At 37.5% G+C, this 19,544-nt stretch overlaps 2 protein-coding genes across 6 annotated transcripts in view; both read right to left on the reverse strand.

Moving 5' to 3' along the window:
- The window catches only part of PKHD1L1 (PKHD1 like 1), a 192,827-nt gene extending 185,036 nt beyond the window's left edge, over positions 1-7,791 (reverse strand). For 3 of the 4 annotated variants that reach the window (XM_049854577.1, XM_049854575.1, XM_049854574.1), the window contains exons 1-2: positions 6,856-7,791; positions 5,054-5,135 (exon numbers count right to left, since the gene is read on the reverse strand). In XM_049854577.1, coding sequence (XP_049710534.1) covers positions 5,054-5,135; positions 6,856-6,918 — 145 coding nt within the window. In that variant the 5' untranslated portion in view covers positions 6,919-7,791. The remainder of the gene's footprint in view (positions 1-5,053; positions 5,136-6,855) is intronic. The other variant, XM_049854579.1, reaches the window with a different exon arrangement.
- Positions 7,792-7,978: 187 nt separating this feature from the next.
- Positions 7,979-19,344, reverse strand: ENY2 (ENY2 transcription and export complex 2 subunit). 2 transcript variants are annotated; one of them, XM_049854584.1, is made up of 5 exons: positions 19,266-19,344; positions 17,678-17,754; positions 12,967-13,037; positions 11,584-11,658; positions 7,979-8,152 (listed from the first exon to the last, which is right to left on the reverse strand). In XM_049854584.1, exons 2-5 carry the CDS (start codon positions 17,743-17,745, stop codon positions 8,076-8,078), a joined length of 291 nt encoding a protein of 96 aa, XP_049710541.1. In that variant the 5' UTR covers positions 17,746-17,754; positions 19,266-19,344; the 3' UTR covers positions 7,979-8,075. The 2 variants fall into 2 exon arrangements, with proteins under 2 accessions (XP_049710541.1, XP_049710540.1); XM_049854583.1 differs by having other exon boundaries at positions 19,194-19,333.
- Between the last annotated feature and the right edge of the window lie 200 nt (positions 19,345-19,544).

A 19,544-nucleotide genomic window follows, 5' to 3' on the forward strand; every position in this document is an offset into this window, starting at 1 on the left:
GGAAAAAGTGTCATTGCTTGGAAGGAATTAAGGTTGCTGGTCTTGAATTAAAGTGAAACCAGTCAGCATGGTAGTGCTTTTTCTCCAGCTACTTGGAGGTGTACAAGTGCAGGAATGGGAGTAGGCAGCTTTGGTAAAGCTTGTATTTTTTTAGTCACTAGGCTTTAAAATCCACACTAACACAGAAGCCCTGATGGCGCAGTGGTTAAGAGCTTGGCTGTCAACCTGAAGGTCAGCAGTTCGAATCTACCAGCTGCTCCTTGGAAACCCTATGGGGCAATTCTACTCTGTCCTTAGGATTGCTTTGAGCTGGAATCAATGCAAGGGATTTTTACACTATCAGCAGCATACTAATTACATTGTTAGTAATTACTACATGAAACCAAAGGGGAAAAAAAACCCAGGCCCACTGCCATTGAGTCAATTCCAACTCATAGCTACCCTATAGGACAGAGTAGAACTGCCCCATAGGGTTTCCAAGGCTGTAATCTTTACGGAAGCACACTGCCACATGTTTCTCCCGCAGAGCAGCTGGTGGGTTTGAACAGCCAATCTTTTGGTTATCAGTCCAGTGCTTAACCACTGGACTACCAGGGCTCCAATGTACTACATACGGTATTGTAATAATGGTTGGTAAAGTAGAGGGTCAAGGGAATAGAGGAATCCCCTCAAGAGATGGATTGACAGGGGCTGCAACAAAGGCCTCAAACACAGCAATAGATATGAGAATAGCACAGGACCAGGCGGCATTTCATTTTGCTGTACATGGGGTGGCTATGAGTTGGAACCAACTCACTGGTACCTAACAATAACACAACACTAGTTTGAAAATAGGTGGAACAATATAATGACCGTATCTAGTTTATCAACGGAGGATTTATTGCTTATCTAGTATCTGCCCAGTATCTTTTAGGTGCAGTAAATTCAGTTGGAATAAACTCAAGTAAAATATTATTTTAATTTATACTTTTCAGTTTCCAGGAAACATCTATGTATTTATTCACTTATTTAATAAATATTTATTAATGACCCTTTATGTGTTAGAAACTGCTTTAGGTAACAGACATGCATCAATAAATAAGACACATAAAGTCTTTTCACTTATAAAGCTTAAATTCAAGTAAGAACGTACCAGCAGAGGAAACAGCTAAAGCAATTGTCTTAAGTAGGGAACAAACGTGAAATGATTAAGAACTGGAATGGGGGAAAAAGCCAGCGTAACTGAAAGTAGCAAGTGAGGGTGAGAGGGGTATGAGATGTGGCTGGAGAGATAATCAGGGGCAAGATCATGCAGACTTTTAGGACTCACATAATTCCAAATGGATCAATGACCTTAATATAAGAGCTAAAACCATAAAACTGTTACAAGAAAATGCAGGGGTAAACCTTCCATACATTCTTTTAGGCAATGGATTCTTAGATATGACACCAAAAGCATGAGCAACAAGAGAAAAAATAGATAAACTGGACTTCATCAAAACAAAAAACTTCTGTGCATCAAGGGACATTATCAAGAAAATGAAAAGACAACCTATTGAATGGGAGAAAATATTTGGAAACCATATATCCGATAACGGTTTAATATCTAGAATATATAAAGAACTCTTAAAACTCATCAGCACAAAGACTAACAACCAATTAAAAAAATAGGCCAGAGATTTTAATAGATATTTCTCCAAAGAAGATAGACTAGTGGCCAATAAGCACATGAAAAGATGCTCAAGATTGTTGGCCATTAAAACCCGTTGCTGTCAAGTAGATTCCGACTCATAGTGACTACACAGAACAGAGTAGAACCGCCCAATAAAGTTTCCAAGGCTGTAATCTTTAGGGAAGCAGACTACCACATCATTCTCCCATGGAGTGGCTGATGAATTTGAACAGCTGATATTTCTTTTAGCAGCCGAGCACTTAACCAGGGAAATGTAAATCAAAACCACAATGAGATAACCATTTCACACCCACTAGATGGCCCTTATTAAAAACAAAAACAAATGAACAAAAATAGGAAATAAAATAACAAGTATTGGCAAGGATATACAGAAATCAGAACACTCAAACATTGCTGGTGGGAACGTAAAATGACACAGCCGCTATGGAAAACAATTTGGCAGTTCCTAGAAAGGTTAAATATAGAATCAGATGCTATATGACCCAGCAATTTCACTCCTAGGTATATACCAACAAGACTTGCAAGCAGGGACTAAAATAGACACATGTATACCAATGTTCATTTAAGCATTATTCACAATAGCTAAAACATGGAAACAACCCAACAGATGAATGGATAAACAAAATGTGGTATATACATACAATGGAGTATTAGTCAGCTCTAAGGAGAAATGAAGTTCTGGTACGTCCACGTGGATGAACCTTAAAACATGCTAAGTAAAATAAGACAGACGCAAAAGCACTAGTACTGTATGATTCCACTTATATGAAATATCTAAAATAGGCAAATCCATTGAGACAAAAGATGAGTGGTTAGGCTTTGGGTGATGGGAGGAATGGGGAGTAAAAAAAAATGGAATTTTCCTGTGCATTAAAAACAAAACAAGCAAACAAAAAAAACGGGCGAAAGAATTTTACGGTGTTAGAAGTCAGCGTAGTGGTTACCTGTAGGGATAGGAAATGATATTGACTAGAGGAGGACAGCTTGAAGTTGTCAAGGATTTCATTTTACTTGGATCCACAATCAACAGCCATGGAAACAGCAGTCAAGAAATCAAAAGACGCATTGCACTGGGTAAATCTGCTGCAAAGGACCTCTTTAAGGTGTTGAAGAGCAAAGATGCCACCCTGAAAACTAAGGTGCACCTGACCCAAGCCATGGTATTTTCAATCACATCATATGCATGTGAAAGCTGGACAATGAATAAGGAAGACTGAAGAAGAATTGATGCCTTTGAATTGTGGTGTTGGTGAAGAATATTGAATATCCCACAGACTGCCAAAAGAACGAACAAATCTGTCTTGGAATAAGTAGAATCAGAATGCTCCTTAGAGGCAAGGATGGTGAGACTGTGTCTTACATACTTTGGACATGTTGTCAGGAGGGATCAGTCCCTGGAGAAGGACATCATGCTTGGCAGAGTACAGGGTCAGTGGAAAAGAGGAAGACCCCCAACAAGGTGGATTCAAACAGTGGCTACAACAATGGGCTGAAGCATAACGATTGTAAAGATGGCGCAGGACTGGGCAGTGTTTCGTTCTGTTGTGCATAGGGTTGCTATGAGTCAGAACTGACTCGACGGCACCTTACAACAACAACAACAAGCTGAGTACAAGACAGAGGCTTCTGGAATAATGCTTTGGCAATAATCTAGTTCTTGATAGGAGTGCTCATTACACAGGTGTGCTCATTTACCAAAACCTTGACTTACACCTGTCAAGAGGAGTGCTCAGAATTTTTTTTTTTTTTTTAATATTCCAGGAATTACTGGGTGAGGCAGTTAACTCACTCAATTGCTACCACAAAGCTTGGTGGTTCGAGTCCACCCAGAAGGGCATTGAAAGAAAGGCCTGGTGATCTACTTTTGAAAAATCAACTACTGAAAACCCTATGGAGCACAATTCTGCTCTGACACACATGGGGTCACCATGAGTTGGAATCAACTTGATGGCAACTGGTTTATTTTTTGATTTTTACTTAATGGCTCTAATCTTGTCAAAGCCCGACTTTGATACAAGTAGTTGCCCAGAAGAATAAATTCTCAAAAGTATCCCCTCAGCAAAAAATTTTAGTGTAAGAAGGTGTACAGTAATTGAAAAGCCATTTATTATCACTTAATTCTAAAAAAAAAAAAAAATTTTTTTTTTTTTTTTTTAATTCTACTGATCCCAGGAACAGGGCCCAAACACTTGGATATGGTAAGAATGGCACCAGCTCCTGTACTCAGAACTATTTTATGAGCAGCATTGCACCATGAGTGTGGATTCTACCTGCCTTCATTCATAGTCTTTCTTCATCATTGTCATCATAAGCCAACATTCATTGAATGTCCACAGGGGTTTGGCACTACATAATGCTCTTTTTATACTTTTTTTTTTAAACAAAGTGACATAACAATATGGAAAACAAAAATATGAGTATTATTTCCTTTTTAAAATGCTCTGGATGAGAAAGGAACATAATGACAGGTGAACACTAAGAATTATTTTTTTCTTTCACTCTTTATTAAGAATTTACTGTGCTTTTTTTATAATAAAGTAGTTTAAGTAGAACTATTTCAGTAATTGTCTATGATATTTAAATGAATTCATTGGTGAATTACTGAACTGGCTTCAGAAAATGATCCCCGCAAAACAGCATCTACATCTTACTGTAGCTTCCTCTTAATTTATACCAGAAGCATTCTGAAGTTACATTTTTTTTACATTGTTTTAAATAAATAACACTTTCATTTTAAAAAGCATGGTTAGCCTTAATTAGAATTGGGCATATCAAAATGTTACACAATTCAGTTACAGAAGGCCCCAGAGAGGACCAAAATACAGGCTTCAAGCGCACCCTGGTGGTGGATAACCAGAATACCAAAAATAATTATAAAGTCTGGAATAAGTAGGCACATTCCAAATTTTTCTGTTGCTTTTTATTCATTCGTTTAAAAGTAATTTATCAAGTACTTACTGTGTTAGGCATTGAGGATCAAAAGATGAATGTCATGGAGTTCATAGAGTGAGGGCAAAAATATCTACCGATAACCTCAAACCTACCTGCTAAATGCTGTTATAGTGACATTAATTCTACTCAAATCCTGATCATCTTTATTTTTGTAGATATTCTTATGATAATTGATATTACTTAGAAACTCCTGAAGGAGCAGCCATTTTCCATATAAGTGTAATTCATGATAATTTATGTATAATCTAGAAAACAAATAGTGACTGTTCTTTCAAGCAATGACAGGAATCCATTTATATACAACCTGTATTGCTTTTGCAGATTACCGTGTTAATAGTGTTTATAGTTTTACTTATTCTAATTCCTGCTAGCTCAGCATTATTTGCTCTATTATGCAAATGAGGAAACTGAGGCAGAAGAAAATCTTACCTGGTAATTCAGTGTAATAGATTGTCTCATTCGCCTCTGTTGGTTTTCTTGGTAGACTCATCCAATGAGTTTTGTGTGGCTTCTAATGGTAAATATGAGGGATTTAATGAAGTCACTAAGTAATACGAGATAACCACTTTCAAGAAGGGTTAACACACAGACACACACACACAGGATCATTTCTAACATTAGCTACTAGGCAGCTGTCACAATTCTCTTCAGGTGGATGGTGCCTTTTATCAAGTTATGAAAAGATCCATATCCAGTTCCCAATCTTCATCATCACCCAGGCCCTGGCTTGGCACTGCTCAACCAAACGATACACTTGTAATGCCAAAGCAAAGTGATTACATAAATGATTTAGTTGGATCTTAATTCTATACAAGAGCTTACATTAATCCTAATTAGTATTTTACTCACCTAGCAGTCTTGTAACAGTAATCTCTTACTGAATTTCCAACATTAAGTATGAAAAGTGCAAAATATTTTAAAATATGTATCCCTAGTTCACATAAATCAAAGCTGTGAGTCATTATGTTCATAAAGGTGGTTTATTCGAAAGATATTAATGGTTCTATATGCAAACTCCAAGACATTTCCATGATGTCAAAAAAACTTAAAGGTAATGGGGGGAGGTGTGAGTTCCAAGCACTATCATTTTTACTTTAAATTGCTATGCAGTATTTTCAATTCATCTATTTTTTGTTGCATTTCAAAATAGGTTCATCAATAACTCAATTTTTCATTTTCTTTTCTTTTGAGGTATTAAACTATCATCTCCACAAGCAACTTGTTTGTTTGCTTCCATGTATGGTACCATGAAATAAGAACTACCAATTTCTAACACTATCATGTAAAATTGTTTCCTTTTTGATAATGAGCAGAATTAGGTCATTGCTTAATATTAGATGAAGTGAAACAAAGTCTTTTGGTAGGTTTTGTGATTGTGTCTACTTCAGGTTCAAAACTTCAATTAAGCCCATGGCACAAACACTACTTAAAAAATTTTAATTCAGCAGAAAGATAAAACAGTGACCAAAAAATTAATGTTAAGGCCTTCACTCAACTACATCAAACTACTGTTACTTTTGTGCTCCCATAGCTTATTCACTGGTTTATCCATGCACTCCCTTACCCATTTATCCACAAAGTATTTCTCAGCGAATACTGAGAGACTAGATGGAGTACTGGGAATATAAAGTCTAAAAAGTCATTTCCTGTCCTCTCCAGGAGATGCAGGAAAGTTTAAGAACCACTGTGCTAGCGAAATTAGGCACAGGTGCTTCTTAATGAAAACCCAAAGAGGGGACTCTAAACCAGACAGAGGAGTGTCACAATGTTTTAGTAACTCTAGCTGAGTTTTGAAGAGTTAAACTGGCATTAGACAAATGGGCATGAAGTGTTTTCTAAGTTGGATTTTCAAAGGTATTTAGGGATGAAACAATCTGATACTTTTGGGCCCTTTAAACTAACTGAAAAAATAAAGTCAGATCAAGAGGGGCCTAGTTGTTCAGTTTGAGTTTTATCCTTTGAACTAAGAAGAGTCATTGAGAAACTTCAAGTAGGGAACACAATGACCTGATTTGAATTTTAGTGAGGTCACTTAGGCAATAGTATGGAAGAGGTATGGGATTAGAGTAAGGAAATATTAGGAGCTTAATGCAATCATCCAGGCTGGAACTAAGGCAATTAAGGAAGGTAGTGGACAATTTATAGCCTTTCTACATTCAAAGTGATTCTCAACCAGCAGTAATCAACTAGAAGCTTGTCAGAAATGCAGAATCCTGTGCCACAGAACTTACCTTCAGAATCAGCATTTTAACAAGCTTCTCCGGTAATCTGTATGCATGTCTAGGAGGTATCATTCACCGATAAGGAATACAGCAGGGGCAGATGTTGGGGAGAAAAATCACTATTTTAGGTATATTCAGTTTGAAGTGCTCGTGGGACATCCAAGGAAGCAGATCCATAACAGTTGGGTATATGGGTTTGGAGGTTGGGTTGAAGTTTGGTTTGGAGACGTAGTTTAGCTTTTGTCAACCTGCTGGTATTTGAAGCCATGGTGTGACCCAAGTCTCCTGGGATTTATCCAGGAAAAGTGTATCCAGTTAAGTCTGTTGAAGGCCCAGGTGGGAGCCCTAGAAACACCATTATTTAAGTCCCATATGGAAAAGGTGCTCCATAAGACACAGAAGGAACTTGTAGTGGCAGAAGAAATAATGCGAAGAGTGAGAAGTTCCAAGTGTCAGGATGGTCACATTCTTTTTCCAGCAGAGGTCACATAAGGATAGGAGTCCATCAGATTTGACAATCTTGATGTTAGAGTAATGCTAATGCGAGAATAATGGAGATTGTTTTCCACTAACTTCTTTCTTGACCATAGGATGCCCATGGGGATGGAATGGAAAGACTGTGCTTTCAAAGTTCATTTCAGAGTAGAATACATGGGAGGAGCCTGGTGTGGAGCCGATGTGCAAATGTTCAGTCTTCTATTAGATGGTAAATTCTTTGAGGCACAAATGGAAGGCACATAAAGATGAGGAGGACCCAGTCCTAACCCTCAGAGTTTATAACAAAATAAGAAATAAGACAAATGACTGTAGTACAAGATGTGGCATTATGTTATAAAATTATGGGAATTCAAAGGAGAAATAAACCATATCCAGACAATTAGAAAAGGCTGCTTATTTGTTTGTGTTCTCCTCAGTTTTTAACACAGACTTACACATACTAAATATATACTTAAACTCTACTGTTGACTTCTTCTGTCAAGTAATCTGGTGAATTAGTAATAAAGACAAAGTCCTGTTTATTCCAAAATCCAGGCAACTTCAAACTCATTCATGAGATATTTATTAAAATAATACATTTAGGGAAAAAAATCAATACAATGTATACATCATTACTGAAAACTGTATACCATCATACAAAAAAGGATTTTATTTTGGGAAACTGATTTCTAATTTATGGCAAGTTTCACTTTCAGAAATAAAACCACAGAACAACATGATCTAATTCAATCTTAAAGGCTGGCATGCTGAGCAAGGAATGTTCTTATTCTTTGTAGGAGCTCCTTCTTTACACTGTCAGGTACCAGGGCTGAAATATAAAAAATAAAAATAGACGAGTAAGAAGATTCCAATGAATAGATGTCAATTTGAGATTTGAAATTTTATTCAGGATTACCAATGAAAAAATTTCATAAATAACTCTCATGCTTCAATAAAAAATAGGTAAACATATCTGGAAAAAATTGTATATATGTAATACATTATTATAATGAATTATCCAATACCTAAAGATACTGCACTTTGGTGAGAAGAAAAGCATGGAAAAATTCATTAAACTAAGAGTGAAGAAGGCCTTTTTAAACACAGGGGTTGGAACAAATTGCTTTAAATTTGACTCAAACTCAACAACTTAACCTTGGTCTAAATCACGATACAAAAGTCAAAAGACAAAAACTGGGGAAAAGCTCTTATAAAAAAGTCATCTCTCTACTATACAATACAGTTTCTCGAAATTGATAGAAAAAGACCAGCAGGCCAATAGAAAACCGAGCAACGGACATGAAGACAATTCAAAGATTAAAAAAAAAAAAATGTTCTTGAACATATGAGACAGTCAACCTCAAATGAGAAATGAAAATTGAAACCACACCAAGATAGCATATTTTACCAATCACATTAGCTAAAATCTGAGGGGTTTGATAATATACTGTCATCGAGACTCAGGGAAAACAGGCACTCACATACTAGCCTGTAGGAGTGTAAGTTGGCACAATATTTTTTGGAAGGTAATTTGGCAATATTTTATTGAAATAACAAATACACATACTCTGTGACTGGCAAAGATGCACAGCCAACTGTAACAGTAGTTATATTTGCTTTATTTTTACTTTTCGAATTTTGAACCAACCATGTGATTATATTCTCTATTCGGAATATACCCGTTGCCATCGAGTTGATTCCGACTCACAGTGACCCTACAGGATAGAGAACTACCCCATAGGGTTTCCAAGGAGCGGCTGGTGGGTTGGAAATGCCGACTTTTTGGTTAGCAGCTGAGCTCTTAACCGCTGTGCCACGAGGGATCCCTATTCAGAACAGTAAACTAAAAATGTAAAAACAACAAAAACCCCAAAACCCCTGCATTTTGAAATTTTAATTAACAATGAATGTCAATTAAAAGATCTATACTATTGTTTCTCTTTTTCTGGCTACTAAAAAATAAAACAATGGGGGATTAACTAAAATTCTAATGCATTTGCTTATATATTCATGGGGGAAATGGAGCATTTCAGATGTATTTCAACATTTTTATAAAGAATTACATGTTAAGTACACAAATTAAACAATATGGATACCCTCCTTTATAAATGTTTAGTTAAAGCCTGCCTAGAAATTAAGACTTCATTCCCAATTCAAACCCTCTGGAAATGTCATCAATTCACACATTAAAAATACTTTTAATCAAAACTATGATGATGGCAAACAGATCAGTTGCCTTGGAGTTGGCAGCAGGGTATGACTATAAACAGATATCTTAGAGGGAGTTTTTTGTCTTTTTTTTCTGGCGTGATAGAACTCTTCTGTACCTTGATTGTAATGGTAACTTCATGAATCTATACCTGTTGCCATTTAGTTGAGAGACCTTATAGGACAGAATAGAACTCCCCCATAGGGTTTCCAAAGAGCAGCTTTTGGTTAGCAGCCCAGCTCTTAACCACTGCACGACCAGGGGTCCTGAATCTATACAGGTGTTAAAATTCATACAATTGTCCATTAAAAAAAAAAAAAGTTTTACTCTACGGAAATTAATAAAAAAAAATATGGCTACTCTTGACAATTAAAAGACTAAAAACACAAAGAAACACATTTATTTTTACTTCTTTTTCATTTACCCATGTTATGGATTGAACTTAATCCCCTAAAAATATGTGTTGTGAATCCCAACTCTTATAGTGGCTATAATCCCATTTAGGAATGGGTTTTCTTTTCCAGGTTAATGAGGCAGTATTAGTGCAGTGAGTGGTTTAAGTTAATCTCCTTTTGAGATTAAGCAGGCAAAGAAGCAAGCAGAAATAGGGGGAGACAGATACTACACCACATAAAGATCACTGAGTACCTCTTATGCAAAAACTAAAATCACAGCCAAGGAAAAGCTGCTGAAAAAAGACCAAGACCCTCCCACAGTCTCTACAGAAACAGAAAGCCTTCTCCTAGCGCCAGTACCTTGAATTCAGACTTCTAGCTACCTAACTGTGAGAAAGTAAATTTGTTCGTTAAAGTCAAACCACTTGCGGTATTTCTGTTATAAGAGCACTAGATAACTAAGACAGCCCATTCTCTAGCAGGGTAGTTATGAGACTGAAATATCTAAGATATAAGTGTTGAAGGAGAAGCAAAGAAAAATTCCTAACTTGAATAACCAGTTCCCGAATAATGTTACCTGGTTAAGTATAATTTACAAAAGAAAACTACAAAAAGAAATTATAGGTAATTATTTTTAAATGTAAATTCTTAAGGGGAACAAGAAATACAAAGTTTTGTTTATTCTCCTTAGACATACCTGAAGTCTTGTTTTCCAGCTATAATAACCTCCATTGCCAACAGGCCTAACCAGATGGTTGAAAAGACCATGGGATTCTGTAGCTTCTTCCCAGCTGGTAGCAGTTCAAGGATCACAAGTGTTCTACAGTAATAATTTTCAAATTTACTTGAAACTGAAAACTCATTGTACCATTTCTGAAGGAGCCCTGGTGGTGTAGTTGTCAAGCACTTGGCTATCAACCTAAAGGTGGGCAGTTCGAAACCACCAGCTGCTCTGAGGGAGAAAGATGTGGCATTCTGCTTCCATAAAGATCACAGCCTTGGAAATCCTATGGGGCAGTTCTATTGTCCTACAGGATGGCTATGAGTTGGAATCGACTTGACAGCAGTGGGTTGGTTTATCATTTCTGTGCAAGAAAACAATTTAATTTACTTGCTTCTACTTACAACTACATGAAAGAACTTACCAAAACAAATGGAAATAATGGCTATCAAATTCTTAATTAGACATTCAAGAAGAGGGTTTGTTTTATTCTGAATAAGGAAAGAGATAGCAGAGGAAACGCTCTGGAATTGGAGTAAAACTTTGAACTATTAAATATTCAAATGGTTTGGAGTCAGGCTGTATCTGATAAAGTTAATCCTAGCTTCAGATAATATCTGCCTCTACAAAATTGTGTATTTAAAAAATTTTCCATCTTAACAACAATATCAACTTGTATTTGCATAGTGTTTTACGGAACAAAAATATACCTATTATTTCATTTGTTACTCAAGACCATGCTAGAGAAGCAGGCTGGCAATTACAACTCTTCCTAAAAAAAAAAAAAAAATTTTCTTCCTATATGAGGAAATACAAGTACCCAAATAATTCTGGAAAGGTGCTTTTACTTAAAGAAAATCTGAACAAGGAAAAAAAAAAAAAAAAAAATCACATCTTTAGCCCATGTTTCCTTTAACACAATTTACATTCCGTACCTCTGCCTTTTGGAGTGATTTCAGCCACCAAGTCATCAACAGTAACGTGCTCTAGTCCTTTTTCTTTAATTACCTCTTATGCAAAAGCAAAAAACAAATCATATCATTTAAAATCATTATCTGTAAGAAAGATTTTCATAGAGGAAGGGTTAAGATCATGTTTTTAGAGTATAGACTGGTCCTCAAAAAAAAAGAGGATGCTTTTGTTACTTTCTAATGAAGATTATTTCATTCAATCTTATAAACACATTTCATATTCTCCAGATCAAACAAATAAAAGCCCATTAATTTCTCAGCTAAATAATGTGTAACTTAACAAATAATTGTAATGCTTAGAATGAATTTGAACTGTAATGTTCAAATTTAACATTTGGAAATGCTATAATAGGGCAGATCTTATTTCACTATAATCTTACTAGGTCTCAACTGTATTAAGGGACAAAAAGCTATTATTTGAGTCTAACATAATTTCATAGGCAAAAATTAAAATGTGGAACAATTCCTTTGTTCTTTTCTCTAGGCTAGGCCAAAAGACTAGAAGAGAGAAGGAAATTAACATTTACTGGACATCTATTATGTGCAGGGTCTTTTACATAATTTAACCTTCACAATAACCTAATGGACTATGTATTTTTCCCACTTCACAGGGAAAATGAGGTGACAAGCTTAAAGATCAAATAACTTATCCAAACGCCAGTTGAAATTAGCTCTAGTTCTTTACCAGTTAAGGTTGGCATGATTCCAAAGTCTGTGCTTTTACTCATTTACCACATTAACTCCTCAAGGTCAATGTCAGAAGCCATCTTTATTATCATTTTTATTTGCAAACACCATTACAATACAATGAAAATCCATGAAAAATATCCAGAATTCTATCATGCCAAGGGCTGAGCCATAAAGTAAGGAGACTCATTCTATCATTTTACATTTTAAAAAATTAATGTAATTCTCAGAGTTTTTTATGAAATTTTCAAAGCAACACTTTTAAAGACAAGAGAGATAAAATCTGCCAACCGTAAAGTGCTCGATTTGTTATTACGTTAAAACATATTAAAAATACCAATGTTTCACTGTGAGTAGGCACACTGAAAAATACGGGATTCCATATATTGAGACAGAAAATCATATGCAAGCACTCTTGCCTCATTTATTTTAAGAAACATACAAAGGAAATAATTAACTAATAATTAGGAATTAGATAAATATATCACAGAAGAAAGAAAACCATTACTACAAAATTCAATTTCCTACTTGTTTAAATTTATGCTTGCGCAGTGGATAGGAGATAAAAAACTATTATTATTATTATTTTGAGTGAACCCCAAACCAACCCAGTTTAGAGCAATGGAACTAGTTTTTTAGCTTCTCAATTAAAGTGATTACCTTTACAGTGTGCTTTCAATTGATCCTTCCAGCCACATTCAATTAATTTTGCTCTCAGCAATTCTTTGAGGCTGTTGAAAAGAAGTTTTCAAATTAGACTACAATAATGTACATCTTAGAGATGTATGGAGCAAAAGTTTCAACTGTTTAACTAAAAATCCTGTGCCTTCCAGTCACAAAACTTTAACTTGATTCTATCACAAAACAGTGTTTTGACCTATGTTCTGGGCCTCATTTTCATCATCAGTAAAACTAAATGAATTGGATGGGCTACAGTAATTCTCAAGAAGCTCTACTTTTTGATCTTCTGACCCACTTGTCTACTTCCCTTCACCAACAGAAATATATCATCGTGGGTCTTCTACAACTTTTATAGGGTATTAGTTGAGGCTGGAAGAGTTGGACCTCTGAAATATTCAAAGTCCAAAACATATTCTTTGACCACAAATTCTTACCCTCTTAGTTCTATTACTTTCTCACTGTATCTCTCTCTAACCTCACAGGCATGCCCCTGGCTTTATTCCAGGCCATCAAGTCCTTCTAAATTATACACTATGGTATTTCATTGGTTCTAAGACTGTTTTTTCCCACATTTTAACAATTCACTAGTTGGCATGCCTATAATAATTTAACTGGACTGTCTTCTCTTTTTCTGAGTGGCAAATAGTGGTTTATTACACCTGATGGCATCATGAATGCAATCAAATATTTTCTTGTCAGTACTTTATCCTTTTGCCTTATCCATGCTTATAAAGCCCCAATTCTCAATCTTAAGCTACCCAGTTTCTTTGCTTACACACACCACGTCCCAAACCGAACTAATTCTCTTTCCCTGCAAAGCTGCTTCTCTTCTGATATTCTTAGACATACACTATGTGTTATTTCCATCTCCGTTATTTAAATTGGTCTTCCCATCTTAGGATCAAAACCCAACTCTTGATTCTTTTTCAATCTCAGAATGGAAACTCCTGTCTTCTGGTTCCTGGGGCTAGAAACCTTGACAGCATCCTTCCCTCTTGTGTTAATATCACATATCCAATCCAACAGTAAATCCTACTGACTCCAGTTTTAAAATATATACCTAGAATCCAAATGGAAACTCTGGTGGCATACTGGTTAAGAGCTACGGCTGCTAACCAAAAGGTCAGCAGTTCGAATCCACCAGGTGCTCCTCGGAAACCGTATAAGGCAGTTCTACCCTGTCCTATAGGGTCGCTATGAGTTGGAATCGACTCGTTGACAATGGGTTAGAATCCAGATGTTTCCCGCCACATATGCCATTACTACCTTAGTTCATGCCACCATCTTCTCTTGCCTGGACTGTTCCCACAGCCTCCCAATTTGTCACCTTATTTCCTCCCTTGTACACTCAATGCTCTCTCCATTGCCTGAAAACCTGTAGTGATTTCCGATCTACACAGAATAAAATTCCAAGTCTTTACTACAGCCTCAAAGACCCTACATGATCTGCTCCTGCATCAGCTATGCCTGTAACTTTGCCTCCTCTTCCCTTTTAACCCAGTCTCATTAGCTTTCATCTGTTCCTCAAAAATGCCAGGTAAGCTCCTGCCTCAGGCATGATTTTGACTCTTGCGGGGGTCCTACTACTCCCTCACATCCCCTCATTTCTCATCACTGAAGCCTTCCTATCCAAAATAACACTCCATCATTCCCTGCTTAATTTTTACTCTAGCACTTAACATTACCTGACATATTACACATTTATTTATTGTTTCCTCCCATTCGAATGTAAGCTCTATTAAAGCACAGCCTTCATTTTGTTCACTACTATATATCTTTTTTTTTTTTTTTAATATATCTAGCACTTCGATAAGACAAGCCATATGGTAGCTCAGTAACTATGAGCTGCATGAATGAAAAAAACAAACAAAAACTGGGAAACAAATGATCTCCTATACTCATCACTATCGGCAGTATTATCAATACCCGAGACAATTGTTCTAGATGTTTTCTTCCTCATATGGAGGGCTGCTGCTCCTACTTTTTTTTCTTCTTTTTAGGTCTCCATTCTACTTTTGCTCATCTTTAACCTGATAATCTTCTTATTTCTCAGCCACCTATCTTGGCCCCTTCAAGTCTGTCCTCCATACTGCCAGAATTAGATTCCTAAGGTGTAAATATGACCTAGTCATTCCTTTTCTTAAAATCTTTTAAAGACTCCCACCACTGAAAGATAAAGTCTGCAGCATTTTTTTTTTTTTTTGATTGGGCTTTTTTTTTTTTTTAGGTGAAAGTTTACAGAGCAAATTAGTTTCCCGTATGATAGTTTGTACACGAGGTATTTCATGACCTTCGTTTCATTTCCCACAATGTATCAGCACTCTCCCCATTTCCGCCCTGGTTTCCCCATTTTCTTTCGCCCTCATTATCTACCCCTTCCTACCTTCTCTTCTTATAATTGATTGTTCTAAGGAGTATTTGCCTGTCTGGTGTTATTGTTTACCTTAAGTGCCTGTCTACTGTTTGGCTGGGGGATGGTCTCTGAGAAAGGCTTCATTTCCAGGTCAGAAGGGTGTCTTAGGGCCATACTCTTGGGGGTTCCTCCAGTCTCTGTCAGACCAGCAAGCCTGGCATTTTTTTGAGTTTGGTTTTTTGTTTTAAAATTTTCTCCTGCCCTGTCCAGGACCCCCTGTTGTGATCTCAGCAGAGCAGTTGGTAGTGGTAGCCAGGCACCATCTAGTTCTCTGGTCTTGGGGTCATGTAGCCTGTGGTTCATGTGGTCCATTGGTCCTTTGGGCTAATTTCTCCCTTGGGTCTTTGGTCTCCTTCACTCCCCCTCACTCCAGATGGGAAGAGACCCATAGTTGTATCTTAGATGGCTGCTCGCAAGCTTTTAAGACTCCAGATGCTCCTCACGAAAGTAGGATGCGGAACACTGATTTTATGTACTGTGTTCTGTCAACTGACATAGACTCCCCTGAATCTACAGTCCTTTGTCTTCTAGCCTAGAACTTCATTCTGAGAGGCGTTTGGTCATGTCTAAGAGGTTTCAGATTTCACCCCTGCGTGTTCTGTATGAGCCACACCTACAATCATGTACATAAAAATATCTACCATCAAACCTATATTTGCTGCTGGGTGTGCTCCCTTACATTCCACACCTCTTAGCATATCTATCTACCCATTTGTCCATTCATAAATTATTGTTTGTTATTACTATTGCTGCAGGATCGTCTAAGTTATAAAAAAAAAAAAAAAGTTATGGTAGTTACCCTTTATTCTTATGTTCCCCTCTGTGTCAGCAACATACGTTTTTGAAAATCCCATCACCCACTTTCCTGCTCTTTCTTTGAGGGGAAGGGAACTCCACCATTCTAGTGTAATCTGGGTAGGGTTCTAAGGATGGAAATGTGACCCAGGCAGGGCTAATCATAGCTGACCTATTACCTAAGTGGAATGGCAGTCAGGCTAGTCCTTTGCTGAAGCTACTGGGAAGACGTTACTCTGAGACGGGAGTATATAAATTTTGAACTGCCGTTGGCCATCTCTGCCGCTTTGTGGGTAGAGTCTGATTGAGAATAAAGTCAACACAGAGAAAAGCAGAGCTGAGAGAGAAAAAGAAACACATTCTTGGCCGCAATTTTTGTGTGCCTGAATCCGGTGGCATCTTCAGTATTTTCAGGCCCTAAACTTTTCAGTTACATTAGCTTAAACATTTCTGTTGGGTAAGCCAGTTTCTGTCAGAATTTAAGTTGTTTCTGTCACTTTGAATTAAAGAATATGGACTCATACAAAATTCATACTCCTTTACATGGTATCAAAAAACCTCTCTAAAATCTGACCCTGTCCACTGTTCTAGCCAGTTTCCCAGAATATTACCCTGTTGTTACCTAACCTCTGTGGCTGTGCAGATTCTGTTCCACCTGCCTAGAATGTCTTCTCCTCTTTATTGGCCCAGAGAACTGTTAATCCTCCTGCCCCAGCTGAATTATCTCTTTTACTATACTATGACACCATGCCTCATCATCCTAACTACCAGGTAGAGTTGAAGGATCCCTCCTGTCCCTTTCTTGATTCCCTAGTCTCTCCTTTGTACTTCCCAACTTCCTTATTCTTCAAATATTTACTTGGCCAAATATGTGCCAGGCATAGCATTAGATGCTGGATATACAATGGTGTTTCTAATCTCAGGAATATGTTCTACTGGAGAATGCAAACTAGCAAAATAGGTGATTACAATATAATGTGATTAAAAGCTATGACAGATCGAATGATGAATAGATTCCTAGAAGAGGTGATATCTGAATTAAGATATGAAAGATGAACTGGAGGAAACAAAAGATGAAGGGAAGAAACAAAAGTGCTTCAGAGAGTACGATTAGTGCATGCTGGCTGCTCAGAGGCTAAGAGTATGCGGTTATTGAAACTGAATCTGTCACGTCTCCATTAAACCTAGGTAATATTCTCTCTTCAGAATGTTATTTGAATATGTACTTTTCGTCTCCATTAGATTATACATTTTTTGAGGGAGAGTAATCTCTTTCTACACAATTCTCTCCCTTTCAAATCCTACAATACTGAACAGACCTAAATTCTCTTTTATAGATGTGAGGAATGGAAGAGTTCGGTAATCTCAATTATCTGTTATTATTTCTGCTGACATTAGTTTCTTTGCTTGATATTTAGAGTCCTAGATTACTATAATTTAAAGATGGTAAAATATAATTTATTAACACAGTCTATTACTTACCGTTCTCGTTCTCCAGTTTCTATCAACTTTTGGTTAATTGCTGCTCTCATCTGCGCATCTTTGTTCATCTTGCTAACCTGGACATCAACATTTATTTTCAGATATAGAACACTTACACAGGATTTTGTTCTAAATCCACTAGGCAAGCATCCTAACAAATTCAACATTCTGTCTACCAACTGAAGGGGGGCTACATTTCAACAATACGTGTCAATATCATTACTCTTAATATTATTTACTGCATCCCAGGAAGTCATACTGATGAACCCCCTTTACAATTTTCTCCCCATGTACCCTCTGTTAATGAGTCTTTGGATAATAATAATAACATCTATTAAGAACTTACACGCCTGATACTGGGCTAAGCACTTTGAGTTTTTTAATCTCATTTAACTCCCAGAATGACTGGTAGGTAAGTATTACTAACAATTCGTATTTTACAGATGAGGAAACTGAGGCGCAGAGTTAGAAAGTGGTGAAGGCAGGATCTGAATTCAGGCACTTTGACCCTGGAAGCCCCAAAACACTTTAACTGCACATCACAAGGAACAGCTAATCATTTATGCACCTTAACTGCATTCGAAATTTTGGGAAAGCCAGACAACTTTTTTTGTGCCATACAACTTGCAAATCAATAAAAGATCACTGTTAGTGGAAAACGAAATTGCCAGGTAAGGCTCTAAAAGCTTTCCTTTTTGCTAGGATGCATCCAGATTTAGATTTAACTAACTGCTAAACTAGCTGGAGATGATAGGGGGAAAACAAATCCCAAACGAATTCCTAACTTAGAAAATGTTTAATTTTCAATTAAAACAAAACCAAAGCAAAACAGACAACCAAAAACAAAATGATATGGAAAGGAGAAGATCAGATTTTCAAAAAATTCAAGACGTTGAAAAGTTTGGATTAAAAAAACCTAAAATAAGCTAACATTTCCCCACTTAATCTGTCACTAACTTGAGACTACTTTTGTTTTGTCTCTCATTTCACCTATGTGAAAACTCAGACTGGCAAGGAATTTTCAGAGCTGAATCTTTTTTTTTTTCCAGGAGGGCGGCGAAACGGAGGAGTTAAGAACGAACCAGGGAATGTTTACTGTTGTAGGAGGCTAACGTTTTCAAAACACTAAGGTCTAGTCAGTGCCACTGCTAGAATACTGTACTTATTTCGCCCTAGCCCCTTAAACACGGAGAGTGACCTTGGACAAGTCACTTAATTCTTAAAGGCCTCAGTTTTCTCACTGGTAAAACGAGGGCGCTAGTGGATACCTCTGATCCCTCCCAGTTCAGACATTCTTTGGAAAAACAGAATAGGGCGGAGACAGCGGGAGAGGCGGGAGGGGAGGAGCCAGAAAACAAAGCGGGGACTGGCTTCAGGCCAACTCCGGTAGCACGCCCTATCGGAGAGCCCTACAGGCCCGCAAGCGCGGGTCGGGGAAGCTAACGAAAGACAGCACATCGAAAGGAGCCTGGGCTGGGCCCGGGTCCCGGCCCTGAGGACCACGGGCATAGCTCACCACCATCACCGCGGGCGAGGGCCGTCCCTTCCCAGCGACGAAATGACCCTTGCGCTGACGACCGTTACCTACCACACTCTTCGGCTGCCCAGACTTAGACCCTCAGTAGCTCGGGCACCTAAGCACACAGAAAGCTAGAACACGCATTTCCGGGGAGGAGCCTAACCTCCCTGCCTATAATATGAAAATTGAACCAGCGCGGGCCTCCTCCTGGTCGCTCAGCCCTCTGGTTAAGCGAGTCCAGACCTTTTTGTCGCGCAGGCGTTAGGCCCCTTAAAAACTACATAGGCCAGCATGCAACAGGGTCAACTTTCTCATGGGCACTACATTTCCCAGAAGTCACTCTGCACC

This window comes from Elephas maximus, chromosome 15 (assembly GCF_024166365.1).
Source record: "Elephas maximus indicus isolate mEleMax1 chromosome 15, mEleMax1 primary haplotype, whole genome shotgun sequence".
NCBI classification, from domain to species: Eukaryota; Metazoa; Chordata; class Mammalia; order Proboscidea; family Elephantidae; genus Elephas; species Elephas maximus.